General features: G+C 42.5%; 1 protein-coding gene across 2 annotated transcripts in view; it reads left to right on the plus strand.

The window, feature by feature from the left end:
* Nucleotides 1-10,952: 10,952 nt before the first annotated feature.
* The window catches only part of CERK (ceramide kinase), a 44,335-nt gene continuing 40,326 nt past the window's right edge, over nt 10,953-14,961 (plus strand). The window contains exons 1-2 of one of the 2 annotated variants that reach the window (XM_064142449.1): nt 11,132-11,217; nt 12,519-12,650. In XM_064142449.1, coding sequence (XP_063998519.1) covers nt 12,635-12,650 — 16 coding nt within the window. In that variant the 5' untranslated portion in view covers nt 11,132-11,217; nt 12,519-12,634. Of the gene's footprint in view, nt 11,218-12,518; nt 12,651-14,961 lie in introns of both variants that reach the window. The other variant, XM_064142448.1, reaches the window with a different exon arrangement.

A 14,961-nucleotide genomic window follows, 5' to 3' on the forward strand; every position in this document is an offset into this window, starting at 1 on the left:
GGCAATGATAGGCAGCAGGCATGCAAAGTGTGTGGCTGCTGGGAGTCCGAGCTCCTTAGGTAAAGGCAACACAGGATCTGGTCCTGATAACACAATAGTGTGCAGATGTGCACAGCTGGCTGGAGACTATAGGCTCCTCATATATATGCATATATAGGCAAGCTTGAATGAGCTCTGCATCTAAGGTACGCAGGAAGGTGAGCTGCGAGTGAGGCTCCGAGTGTGAGCAATGGTGTCCAAGCCTGGGTCTCAGCCATGCAGGGTCTGAGCTGCAAGTGAGGGTCAGAGCAGCTGAGCACTTTGTTTACCTGTGCACCCCTATTTATTGAATGTGGGCCGAGATTAATGTCTCCTTTGGCCACTAGAATGACCAATCAGGTTGGCAATCAGCCAAATCTTACCGTAACAGGCAAAAGGTTGCCTGGACTTTCCCAAATATGGGGATCACCTAGGCTTACCCCAGGGAGACACAAGCTGGGTGTGTGGGGGCTTACACAACCTGTTTACAACCAGGAGTCCTGGCAGAAAAACATGTCCAGGCAGGGCAAGGCATAAATAAGCCTCTTTTCGGGCCTAAAGGCCCTCCACAACAACTCATTACTACATTTCCTTTTGTAATCAAGACAAAGGATCTTCCATTAACAATGCATTTTCTTTTCCTGTTGACTTGCTCTAACAGGTACAACCACAAAAGAAATCGGTTTGACTGATTATTTGCACTGAGGCTCTTTTCAAAATATTAATTACTTCTAATTGTCATATCTTAGCCAGAATGCTTTTTAAATTGTATTTTGCAAATTTGTTTGTATTAAACCAGATGGACACAATGACTTTTTTTTTCAAGGATTACACTGAAATTTGATTCATAGTTCATGAGATGATTGACTAAAACTCTGTGCAATCTTTTGAAAATCTATCAATTTCATCAAAACCTACAATTTCTGTAAATTGTATTTAGAGTGATATGTGGACTAGTCAATTCCAAAATAATAATAATGTGCTCCAGATTAATTTGTCAGCCATTGTCACTTGGCAAAATGAACAGATTACAACTGTTTATCAGATTACTCCTCAGTCTTTGAATTTTCTTATAAATATGCTCAGAACTAGTCCCAGGATGTCTGGCATCCCTTTGAACAGCAAAGTTCCTTAAATATATTTGCTTGCTAAAATTAAATCTTGAACTTCAATTATGAAAGGATCTTCTTTGTTTCCCATTGTCCTGCTTTTAGGTAGCTGTGTTTGATTTTACATTCTGTTCTTAGCTTTCCATTTAATTTTCATATCAGAAAATTAGAAAAGGAATGCCAGTTTGGGTCAACATGTGTGCTGAGATGTCAAAGGCATAGTGCAGAAATAGCTCTGCTTTGTGGATTTTATGTAAAGTGTTGGCATGTATTTGCATTCTGGTATCACTGATTCAGACAATTTCATACCAGCTGTCATCATCTCTACTACAGCAGTCAGCTGAAAAACAAAGTGAAAATTGCTATTCAGAAATTCTGCTTCAATCCATCTTTGATCTGATCATTCAGAATCTCAGCCTTTGAAAGAGAATTTCACCTGAATAACTAAGCATTTACTTCAGGTTAATATTGTACTTTTAAAATATTGTACTAAGTGTAGAAAGTAACATTGTTAATTAAATCACATAATCAAATCGGTTTCAAGGAGAGGATGCATTGGCATTTAAAGACAAAAAAAAACCCAAAAACGAGACTGATGAGATTATGTCCAAAGACTGAGAAAACATGTTTACTTGTGGGTTTTTAATTTATTTTATTTTCTATGCTTCTGTATTTTCTTAAATAATAGTGTTATGACAAAGGCATTGTGTATGATTGCTTCTGCCTGCTGAAATTGAAATGGTGAGAGAGTTTGAACGAAAATATAAAACAGTAAATCTTGAGAATAAATTACAAATTTTTCAACATGGATTTCCAAGAAAGTCATCTTTGTGATTTTATGCTACTTGACTTCAAAATTCACAGGAAAGAAAGAGTTTAAGGTTTGGTTTGGTTGGGGGGTTTTGTCTTTTTGTTTGTTTGGTTGGTTGGTTTGGTTTATTTTGTTGGGTTTTTTTTCATTTGGCTAGATCATAGAACCATAGAATCAACCAGGTTGGAAGAGACTTCCAAGATCATCCACTCCAACCTATCAGCCAGCCCTATCCAGTCAACTAGACCATGGCACTAAGTGCCTCATCCAGGCTTTTCTTGAGCACCTCCAGGGATGGTGCCTCCACCACCTCCCTGGGTAGCCCATTCCAATGGCAAATCACTCTCTCTGGCAAGAACTTCCTCCTAACATCCAGCCCATACCTCCCCAGCACAACTTGAGACTGTGTCCCCTTGTTCTATTGCTGGTTGCCTGGGAGAAGAGACCAACCCCCACCTGGCTACAGCCTCCCTTCAGGTACATAGCATTGAGGTCATCCCTGAGCCTCCTCTTCTCCAAGCTAAACCACCCCGGCTTCTTCAGCCTCTCCTCACAGGGCTGTGTTCCAGGCCCCTCACCAGCTTTGTCACCCTTCTCTGGACACGTTCCAGTATCTCAACATCTCTCTTGAATTGGGGAGCCCAGAACTGGACACAGCACTCAAGGTGTGGTGTGACCAGTGTTGAGTACAGGTGAAGAATAACCTCCCTTGTCATGCTGACCACACTGTTCCTGATACAGGCCAGGATGGCTCTCCTGGCCCCCTGGGCACACTGCTTGCTCATGTTCAGCCTAATATCTACCAGTAGCCCCAGGTCTCTTTCTGCCTGGCAAATTTTCAGAGACTGAGCCATATTTCCAACTACAAGTGCTAAAGGAAGTCACACTGTGCCAATACGAACAAGTGTGCTAGAAATACATTCCACACTGACCACTTCTCCAGACCAAATCCACAGTTTTGAGCCTGGTCACAGGATGTCAGGTGTTGGAAGGGACCAAAAGAGATCATTGCATCCAACCCCCCTGCCAGAGCAGGACCATACAGTCTAGCTCAGGTCACAGAGGAATGCATCCAGACTGGCCTTGAAAGTATCTAGAGGAGACTCCACAGCCTCTCTGGGGAGCCTGTTCCAGTGTTCTGTGACCCTTACAGTAAAGAAGTTCCCTCTTCTGTTGAGGTGGAACTTCTTGTGCTGCAACTTACAACCACTGCTCCTTGTCCTATCACAGGGAGCAAATGAGAAAAGCCTGTCGTCCCCCACCTCTGACACCCAGCCCTCAGATATTTATGAACATTTATTATATCCCCTCTCAGTCTTCTCTTCTCCAGAGTATAGAGCCCCAGGTCTCTCAGCCTCTGATAAGGAATTGCCTGGATGGCTGCATTCAGAGAGCTGCAGTCAACAGTTCAGAGTCTAAACGGAGAACAGTGATAAGTGGTGTCCATCATGGCTCAGCACTGGGACCAATGTTGTTTAACATTTTTGTCACTGATATGGACAGTGGGATTGGGTGCACCCTCAGCAAGTTTGCAGATAACACTAAGCTGTGTGGTCTGGCTGACAGTACTGAAGGGAAGGGATGCCATCCAGAGTGGCTTAGAAAAGCGTTGAGAGTGGACCCAAGTCAACCTCATGAAACTCAAAAAAGTCAAATGCAAGATCCTACACCTGGATCAGGGTAATCCCATGCACAAATATAGGCTGGGAGAGCAGTGGTTCTAGAACAGTCTTGAGGAGAAGGACTTGGGAGCATCAGCTGATGAAAATTCAACATAAGCCTGCCATATCGTGGGCTGCATCAAAAGAAAATGTGACAAGCTGGGTAAGGGAGGTGATTCTCTTCCTCTATTCTGCTTTTCTGAGACCCAAGCTGGAATACTTTATGAAGTTCTGGTGCCCCCTGCACAAGAAGGACATGAAATTGCTGGAGCAGGTCTAGAGGAGGGCCACAAAGGGACTGAAGCACCTCCCCTGTGGGGACAGGCTGAGAGATTTGAGGCTGTTCAGCCTGGAGAAGAGTCTTCAGACTAAACAATCCGAGATACTCAAGAGCTGCTTTATCATCAAAATTATAAAGACCACAGCTGGTGTTTACAAATGCTTCCCTGCTTGTCTAAGTGCTAGGTACTTTATGTGTTTTTATGTGCTAGGTTAATTAGTCTAACTATCTTAGGTAATAGTCGGTCTGCAGTGTCATGTTACATAATGGATCTGTGTATTTTTATTTAGCTCCTGTGTTATTGATGAAGATATCAAGATATGAAGGAGGTAAATGGTATTTCTCAGTGTAACGGTTTCTATACTGATGCTATTTTATTTTCAAACTGTTTCTTTAAGTTTGATACACCTTCAAATCTGATAAGTGTACTCTCCAAATTTTCCCCTTCTGTTTCATAAAACCTTGCTTCTGTTTTGATTTATGTTCTTTTTGCAAGGACTGTCTCAGTAGTTTGAGTGGTTGCTTTTCTCCTATGCCTTCCTATACTTTTACCTTAGAAGAGTGTTGATTGGGAGTTTTACAGTATTACAAATCTTTTAAAAATCCTACTATGCTTACACCAAGTTTTACTATGATGGAGGTTATACTGAACGTGATACATAGTTTGATAATATGTTAATGAGTCAAGGGGTATAGGCAGAGAATTAATAAATATATAAATTATTACTAATTTAAAGAAAATCCCACCACCTGTGTATCTTATTTACAAGTTTAGAAATTAGTATTTCTAGGTTCATTACTTGTTTGCACAATATCTCCCAGGATCCAGGAACAGGTACAAATGCTTTAAAGACCAGTATTTGGAAAATTATTAAGTCCACCAGCAGTATATTGTCTCTACTAACAAGAGAAGGCATTCCCAAAAGACTTTGGCAAATTCCAATATACTCACAACGCTGGTTCTAGTTGTGAGACGTCCTCTTGTGATCTCTGTTTCTCAAGGAATCCTTCTAGAACTGCAAGGTGTGATCCACACATGTGAGGGAGATAATCCCAGGAAGAGCCCAGCAGCGAAGCCCAGAGCTTTCTCTTCCAGACCCATTTTATATCAGCCATGGCCAGGTGTCCTGTAGCTACAGATAACCCCTTTCATGCCAAATAAAGGCAAGAAACTGACCAGTTATCAGTTTGTATGTCCAGCCCTAGGCCTGGAGCTGACCCCACATGGCTTAGGGGCAGGGAAGGGCCCTGATGTGGACTGAAATGACCTCAAAAGGGCAGAGGTACTGTCCTCTTCACCCCTACTTCCCAGCTTTCTGCTCTCCACACCCATCCCAACTCATGTGGGGAGAGGACGGCTTGTGGATTATGTTGGTTTGGGTGTACCCCGCCCCCCCACACTTTGAAGGTACCCAGACTAGACTCAGCCAGCTCTGGGAATATGAATGAAGCTATTTATTTACAGCTGGCACAATATACAAGCAGATATTTACAGTATATGCAGTTATATACAGAAATATACAAGGTAAAAGTAATACATAAATACAACTCCCCTCCCAGAAACCTGAGTCCCCAGGAAGGGCTCTCAACCACCCCTGCACCTTCCCCCTGCCCCTCTCAACCTTACCCCAGTCCTAAGGAAGAATAGAGGTTCAGCCAAGAGGATAAGAAGCAAAGGTGATTGGCAGGTGAGGTTAGGAACATGCAGCTCAGTCTGAGCCCAGCCAGAAAGTGAATGTCGAGAGTGTTATTTAATGTTTACATTCTTCTTCAGCAAGACTCTGAGGGAAAGTAGACATCACCATTGTTTTTCTTTTCGCAGCCTATGATCTAGTTCTTTTCACCAAAACATTCTAGCCTGCTTCAAACTAGCACATGGATGCATTGCCACATAACGGTTTGATACCTGAACTATAAAAAAATAGCTGCCTACCCAGAGTTATCATCCTTAGAGCTCTTCCTAAGAACTGTTCCATATGCACCATTTTGTGAAGACATTCACAGCATCACAGTATCACCAAGGTTGGAAGAGACCTCATAGATCATCAAGTCCAACCCTTTACCACAGAGCTCAAGGCTAGACCATGGCACCAAGTGCCACGTCCAATCCTGCCTTGAACAGCTCCAGGGACGGCGACTCCACCACCTCCCCAGGCAGCCCATTCCAGTGTCCAATGACTCTCTCAGTGAAGAACTTTCTCCTCACCTCCAGCCTAAATTTCCCCTGGCGTAGCTTGAGGCTGTGTCCTCTTGTTCTGGCGCTGGCCACCTGAGAGAAGAGAGCAACCTCCTCCTGGCCACAACCACCCCTCAGGTAGTTGTAGACAGCAATAAGGTCACCCCTGAGCCTCCTCTTCTCCAGGCTAAACAATCCCAGCTCCCTCAGCCTCTCCTTGCAGGGCTGTGCTCAAGGCCTCTCACCAGCCTCATAGCCCCTCTCTGGACATGCTCAAGCATCTCAATGTCTCCTTCTTAAGAACCAGTCCATACACATTGTTTTGCAAACGCTTCTGCATGAGCCTGATACAAAGAATTTGTTCTTCCTCTCTGAGGGACTGGGAATATCAGCAAAGCAGACAGACAGAAGAGAGAAACTTTTGTATGTTACCAACATTTTTCAGTTCTACTGCTTTGGTTGTCCTTGCCTGCAGGAAGAGACCTACTTCACCTATTCATCATTCTTACCAGAGCAGAGCAAACATTTCCTATATACACCACCCTACAGAACACTGTATCATACGAGGCCATCTAGAAGATAACAAAACCCATATTCCTGTATTGATCTCTTAAAATAGAAGAAAAAACAGTGGTTCCTGGCCTTTTCAGCAAAATGCAACAATTTAGCACCTTAAGACCAGAGTTGCACACTGACAGTGGGCATTAACTTCCTGTGAGACAGGAAATTCTTTACTTTTACTGTTTCTTAAAAGGACAAAGTTGGATAAGAGAGGGTGGGGCGTCTCATGCCTCCACAAGGACTCCAACTGAGGCTAATAATTAAAGTAGGAGCAAGAATCTAAACACAGAAATACAAATCAGTGCTTCAGTGTATATTTGTTAATGGGAGACACAGCTATAACAGCTTGAAATAGGTAGTTTATGCAGAGAATATTGAGATATGCTGGAGCTTTGGAAGAAAGGACAGATTCTGTAAACTTCCAGGGTTCAGGAACAGAATGCAACACTTCACAAGAAAACAAAATATCTTCTGAATCCATTCCCACACCCTCCAGTATATCAACAACTTTCTCTCAATTACCATTTGTCTCAAGTGAATAAAGGGCTGCAATCATCCTTTTTTGACAAGCCTTTAAAACTGCTTTTATCAAGACCATTTCCAATAATAACTGTAATTTAAACTTTTATGGTAAAAGCATGTAAGTGTTTTAAAATAGCTCAGGTATTTTTCTAGAAAAAGTGATGTCAGTCTTTCCACCAGCACCAAGAATATTCCTTTCATGCTTTAGTCTTTGTTCTCTGATAAGTAGAAAATGAATTAGACCATTAGTCAGATTTTTTATCTGATCTATTATCTTTGTGGGTTAGTTCCCATTTCCCAAAAGCATTTCAATTGCCAGATTTGGCCTTTGGGCATATTTACACTTTTCTAATGGGACTTGCATGTGTGTGGTTGAGAAGAGGAACTTCAGTTAGCCTGAGAGCACCAAGATAAAAAAATGTTTATAATCCCCAAGCATCTGTTTACAAACTTTCTTAGGGCATTCTCTCTGTAGAAGAAAGCAAAAGATTCATAGTTATCAATGGGCAGCAAAAAATAAGAAAGAAAAGGGGAGAAAAATGAAAAGTGAAAACTTCATTTTGGTTCTGGTTCCTGAGTTCTACAGTAGGTGTCACTTGGATGAGACTACAGCAAGCTCTCATGTTCAAGGGACATATTAGGAACAACTTCATGGATTTTGAGCTTTCTTCTTTCCCCTCAGTGGAACTTAGCACCACTGCAGATATCAACTGGCACATGAAGCCGTCTTTGAGCCTGGAGCCATCTCCTTAGGTGCACAGGGCAGAGCAGCTGATGAGCTCCATTGCATGTCTGGAATTAGCTGTATTTTCTGGAGTTCTTGATAAAAATATGCTGTTCTCTACATTTCCAAGACAGAAATGAATAGACTAGCAAAAATATAGTGGACTATGATTCATAGAATCATATAATTGTTTCTGTTAGAAAAGAACTCTGTCAATCCAACACCCCCATGGTGATTAACCTATTTCTTTAAGTACCACATCTAGGTGTTTTATAATCCCCTCCAGAGACGGTGACTCCACCACCTCCCTGGGCAGCCTATTCCAGTGCCTGACCATCCTTTCAGTAAGTTTTTTTTCTTAATATCCAATATAAACCTCCCCTGGTGCAACATGAGGCTATTTTCTCTTTCTATCACTTGATACTAGGGAGAAGAGGCCAACTGCTACCTCACTGGAGCCTTCTTTTAGGTAGTTGTATGATGTTTCCTCTCAGCTTCCTCTTCTCCAGACTAAACTAGCTTAGTTCTTTCAGCTGCTCCTCATAAGACTTGTCTTCCAGGCCCTTCACCAGCTTTGCTGCCATGTTCTGGACATGCTCCAGCCACAAAATGTCCTTCTAGTTAAGGGCCCAAATCTTTGGTGTCCAGCACTCTTACGTAGGTATTATCCAGCTTTCACTTTGGTTATTTTACATTTTTTTCAGCTTCAGACTGGCTCTCTTGGATAAGGTTAGATACACAGTATTTTGTACAATAAAGGCATGCTTGATTTTCACTTTGGAAAAAAATTGTTCCAATGAAGAGGTACACCTCCAAAAGGCTGAGAACATAGATGGCTCCACTTTGATTTAAATCAGTATTTTGGTAATGCAGGTCATGCTGAATAATACGTGTCCAATCCTAATGATTAAAAAGCTTTTCCTTAATTGGTTTGCTATGCTATCATGTAATGACCCTGTTTAGTACCACATAAAGTTGCTAGGTGTAAGTAAGTTTTTTAGAGATCATAGACTAATAGAATGGTTTAGGTTGGAACAAACCTTTAAAAGTTATCTAGCCTCCCCTGCAATAGGCAAGAACATCTTTCACGCTATCAGATTGCTTTCTGTGACCACTGTGGGCCTGTAAACAATGTAAGGTGTTTTTACTACCATGCCATTTCTTATGGTGGAGCCCTGTGGTCAGCCAACTTTAGCAACAAGATTTTAGGCTATAAATCCTGCAATTTACTGGCTTTGCTGTATCTGCAGTTCTCTCCCCTCAGAAGTAATCAAAGGTTTATGTAAACAGCAGTAAAACAATAAATGACAAGTTTGGGCTTTAGTCTACCAAGCCATCCTTTAGAAATTCATTCTCTATTAAAAGAGACAAGGAAGAAAATCATAAAATACTAAAACTCATCGAAAACAATATTCTGTTGGCTCAAATTTGACCTTACTTTTTAGGGACAGAAGCACATGTTGATATTCAGGGGAGTGCCAGAGAGTGCCAAAGCAGCCCACACACAGCACCGGTAAGAATTCCTGCAAGACATTCTTGCAGTAGCATGGAGGATCCCAAATTGTGCATCAAAATGCTGCTAGTGGTGCTAGTACACCCTTGTAGGCTTCCAGAGAATATTTTATTAGTTCTGTATTTTACCCTTGAAGGCTTTAGCCTTAGCTAATCTGAAAAGATTTGTCAAGTTCATGGGAATAAAGGGACATAACCATAGGCAAAAGTGGTAAAAAGAATGAACTTTTTGCTTCTTCAACTAGCATGGATCATAGCATAAGAATATTAATTCAGGTGACTGCAGGCTGTAAAAGATTATATCTAATTTGCCCAGTGACGAAATGATAAATAAGCACCCGTGTGCAATATTTTCAAGAATACAGCTTTGTATTAGTGTTCCATTAGCTCCTAGAGCATGCCTGGGAGGGTCAACAGCGGAAGTCTCTGTTGCATCCCAAGTACCAGCATTAGGCTGTGGTTTCCACACAGCTGTTCTGGCTTGCAGATGTGCTTACAAATAATGGAAATTAAATGTGATAGCTATGGTACAACCCAAAACAGAAAGGATGTTCCTGGTCCAAGGATTTTACCATTCAAGTGTAAAACAGATGATAACAGATGAAATAGCTGGCAAAATGCAAAGAATCAGTGAGATGCTAATGGCTGCTCAGCCATGGATTTGGCAGACTAATACAACAGAGTTTTGCAACAAACTTTAAGCCTCAATATAGAGAGGTTTAGGAGTGTTAGTGAAGGGATTTATGTATTGTATTTATTGAGATGACAGTACCTAGCTCATCTGTTTTCATAAAATGAAATATGAGTACATGGCAAGGTTCAGAACAGAGCTCAAATGCTGCAGCTTTTTAGAGCTGCACCAGCTCTGTGCAAGCCAGCTGGAGCATCTCTGTATCATGCTCATGAAGCAGCATGCTCTGGGCTGGACCTAAGATTGCAGTAATCACATTTCACTTTAAACTCTAGAGGAAATATTCAGAACCAGCAGGTTCTGGTTAAGGTTTCTGGTCAAGGTCAGAGGCAGGGCAACTGCCACTATCTCTGGTCTCTGTTTTGAGTAGGGGGCTAAGAGCTATAGTGATAAGGTTCAGAGATACTATGGAAGAAAGACAGCAATTAATTCTGAGTTTAATTATAGTGAAATATTGTCAGCATCCTTAAGCAAATGGAAAAGACAAGGTTAGATCAGAGGTCGGTGGCAGTAGATGTTTGTGGTATTCCATTTTCACTGTTGTGGTAAGAGTTCATCGCTACTGTGATGGATGCTTGACCCTCTCTCAGAAGTACGTGAACTTACGGTGCACGCCTTACGGTGTAAGCAGCACGTTCTCAGCGCAGAGCCACGGTCGGGCCGCAGCCTCCCGGTCGCACAGCGTATGGGTCTCGCCAGCAGAGCAAAGAAAGTCGAGGAGCAGGACCCTCAGGATCCACTTCACCGTCCTGCCTTGCCCCCACGGGCCCGGCCCCTCTGCCCCGGTCACCTCCCGCCCCGCGGAGGCGTACGCCGCGCCGGGGAGCCGAGGTCTCCGCAAGCCCCGCCTCAGCGGCGCTCGCGTAGGCGCTGACGCCGCGCCCCGCCCCGGGGGTAGGCCGTGCAGTGGCGGGCGAGGGGCGCCGTTAGCTACCCGGATTGCCCCGCGGTGGTAGCCCGCTTCGGTGTGCCATGCGGTAGCGGGTTACGGCGGGCCCGGGCTCTCGGCGGCCATGGAGCAGCTCCTGGGCGGCCGGCGGCCCCGGCTGGTTTCCATGCTGGGGCTGGGGCAGCGGTCCTGGGAGGTCACCTTAGACGAGGAGCGGGGGCGGCTGATCTGGCGCAACCCCCGCCCACCGCGCCGAGGCGGCGGTGAGTGGCGTGTCGGGGCGGGCTGGGGCGGCTGGCCGTGGGCGCACCTGCCGCGACATCGCGTCGCCGGGGCCCCGGCGGGAGCCGCCTCTCCTCGGCAGCAGGGGAAGTGCGTTCGCAGCGACCGTGGCAGCGTGGGGAAGGGTGGCCTTGGCCATGGACGCCGGCGAGGACGGCCAGCAGCCGGTTCTCACCTCGCCGGGGCGATGTGGGGGCCTGTCTGACGGCGGCGGCGTGCCGTTGTTGTCGGCTCAGAGTACACTGAGCGTTCAGAGTGTTCTGTCGGTGCGGAGTATTTCCTGTACTTGGGAGCCTTTTCGCGTTGCAGAGGAAAGGCAGCAGTCGGCGTCACCCAGTGTTCGCACGGGCAGTCGCTTTTGGGGCTCACAGTCCGACGATGAAACGCAAAGGGTGTTTTAACTACAGGCGGGCCCAGGCCGAGCCTTAAGGGAGCGGGAGAGATTAAGTCGGTGACTGTCACCGACAGACAGCCGGCTGTGCTGACAGTATCGCCGGTTAATTGAGCGTTTCAAAGCAATGCTGAAAGCTGCTCAGGATGAGTCGCAGACGCTGCGTGCAAGTGCAGCAAGTTCCCCGTGTTTCGGAGAAGGGAATTTAAGTATTTGGTCTGAGAGTGTACGGCTGATAACAAAGGCAGGAAACTTGTCCCTGCGCTGGGTGAGAGAAACACAGGTTAGCTTAGCAGAACCCCATTTTTCCTAGCCCGGGGAATAGGTAGCAGCATGTAGCTTGCCATGTATGCAGATTAAAAATGGCAGGACTGAACTTTGAGAGCAACTTCTAAAATTTTAGTTACATTACTTAGTTGTGCTTAAAAAGCACTTCGGTACTGAGGCAACGTTTCAGGCAATTACTTTTTTCTTCTTTTTTTTTTTTTTTTCCCCAAATGATTTTATTCATTTTAAACCCCTTTGCTTTCTGAAAGTCTCAAGACATTTAAAAAATATTTTTTTTTTCAAGTTCCTGGTTTGGAATGTAGGCTAATAGTTTGAAATGGGGTAACAAAGCTGTTTGTAAGCAGCTTTTGTGCAATTAGAATAGTGTCAGTTTACAGAAGTGCAAGTGGGAGAGGTTACTCTTGAAAATACATAACAAAATTTCAGGATAACTTGTGAAAGCATCTTTACATACGTATGTCAGGCATTCTGCTACACTTCAGGTGGTACTTTACCAGTCTTTAACCTTGGAGGTTTTAGGCAGCATTTGCTACCGTTATTAATGTAGCTCTATAAGCATTTTATATGAACAACTGAAAATATACAATGTCCTTCGTTTCACAGTGCTTACTGTAGAGTGAAGAACTGCTGTCATCCTTATTTTAGAGACTGGAGAAACTGAGACAGGGAGGAACTAATAATAGAAAGGTTGACTAGAAGTTTTGCTGAGAAAGGTTTGGATGTCTCCAGTCCCAGGCAAGTTTTTATAGTTAAATAGCTCTTTCTTCATACTATGTACTGTTACTAAATATTTTCCTGATCTTTATCCTAACATCTTACCAGTTTGAGGGCTTTTGAAAAAAAGGTGAGGGGAAAGTAGAGGTTTCAAAAAGAATTGTAAGAATTTGATGTTTTAGTTTAGAAGACTGAGAATTGATCATGTTTTTAAAAACATCTGTTCTTATTCATAACAACAGAATTTGTTATCCTTCCTTTGCTATTATGTGACTAAAATTTGTCATAATTTTTTTTTTATCAGCAGTATTACTGAAACAGCATATGAAAAATCCTCAACTTCAGATGTGCAGCTAAATGAAATTAAAACTTTGAGGATTAATTCTTCAGTTCTTCTAAGCTTAAGATATGGATATGAAAAATAAGCTTTATACTTTTCAAAGTGAAACAAAAAGTCTAGAGAAAGGTGTCTGGATCTTTTAAAATATAGAATTCCAAAGCATTTTGGGACAGTTACTGCCATTGGGAGAAATAGCTCCTGCTTTGGAGAGAGTTGTGTTGAACTGTGTAAAAGCCTTGGAAAAGTTACCAGCTGGGTGTTCTATGGGATAGAGCAGGATCTATGTGACCTCTGATCTACTGTGTGATGACTTCCCTTAGAGCATACAAGAGTGCTACAAAATCACAGTAGTATTCTACTAGCATTATAAAATTTACAGCTACTTACAGTTTCAAGGTTTTGGCAACTTTTTGAGCTGTAAACTTGTTTGCCTTACTCCTGGTGGGCTAAACAGAGTATAAACCTGTCCTGAAGCCTATTCCAGAGTGGATGTTAGAATGCTGAGAATGGTGGAAGGAGAGACATGGTTGACCTCTCTCTCTTTGAGGCACTTTCTGAAGCAGTACTCAGTTGGAGATAACTTAGGAGGCAAGCCTGGTTACTGGGAGTAACCAGGAGCTGTCCTATGGCACAGCTATTTGCAAGATTTGGGAAATGAGGTGGAATTAGAAGGGAAAAAGGGAGGGCAGGAGAAGAAAAAGAAATTCTTCGGTGTTCTGGAGGCACAAATACAGTTCACGTAGAGAGCAATACAATAATGATGTACCTCTTTTTTAACACATTCATGTGTTTCTTGCACTTGTGCTTTAATGCCATCACAGTTTTGTGTTACTGGTGCCCTGTTGTCTTTAAACTCTTTTAAGATCTGGGATGAGTCATGATGTTCTCTACAATTATTTTGGAAATATGAACATATGTGACAGTATATAAATAAGCTTTACAATATAGAAGCCTATAATTTCAGAGGAGTTGCTTGACCAAGATTGGTATCTTTCTACCATTTAGCCTTTGACTTCATGATTACTGTACATTATGTCTAAATACAGACTTAATTATGCAGTATGGAACTGCTATAGTTTTTGCTTAACAGGTAGTTATTACAATGAAGCAGTTGTCTTTAAACTGAAAAAATCTCAGGGCTGCTTATTTTCTGAGTATTTATTACTGTGTTGGATTTAACTACAAAAGTAAAAATGGCTTGATATTCAGGAACAGGAGAAAACACAGACTTTGTCCTATAATCCAGGAAATCAGAGTTTTACAAAATAGGGGGAGATTCTTGTGTTTTCTGATCTTCATAGAATGGTGTTCAGTTTTTACTACTTTTTAAAAAATACATTCTGCAAAAATGCATTTTGTGAAGAACATAAATTGGGGGGAATTATTTTTAATGGCTATAATTGATAAGATACCAACACTTACCAAAACATCTAAGTCATGGTATGTTTTTAAAGCACTAAATCCTGTTTACTTTTTTTCCTACTGCTAGTGTTTAACAGCTTCATATTTACAAGTTTAGTAGTGTAATGAGGTTCCCATTCTTTGGTTGACTTGTTTAAACTTACAGGGAAAGTTTTATCTGAAAAGTTTTATAGTGTTTCTCTGATAATTTCATCTATGCACCTGTTTGTGGGTTTTTTTTCCCTAGGCATGCCTTCGTAGTAAAATACCCTGAAGAACATTGTTTTTCAACCTTGTAACAATTCACTGTGAAATTGAGTTGATTTTCAAAGCTGAGCAGATCAATTCTTTTACTGTTTCTTATTTGATGACACCTGTTTTTCTCAAATAACACATGACAAAACTTTCTGTTCCCAATTTCATAGCAGATAATGTACTGTATATTTACAATTATTTTAGAAATGCTGGCTGAGACTTTATCATGGCTACTAATAAGAGATTGCTAGCCCAGAATGAAATTACCATTTTTCTGGCTTAACTGTAAAGTACAAGCATGCAGGGGATAATCAGACTAGGTACCAGACTGCTTGC

The sequence above is a fragment of the Pogoniulus pusillus genome, chromosome 4 (genome assembly GCF_015220805.1).
Source record: "Pogoniulus pusillus isolate bPogPus1 chromosome 4, bPogPus1.pri, whole genome shotgun sequence".
NCBI classification, from domain to species: Eukaryota; Metazoa; Chordata; class Aves; order Piciformes; family Lybiidae; genus Pogoniulus; species Pogoniulus pusillus.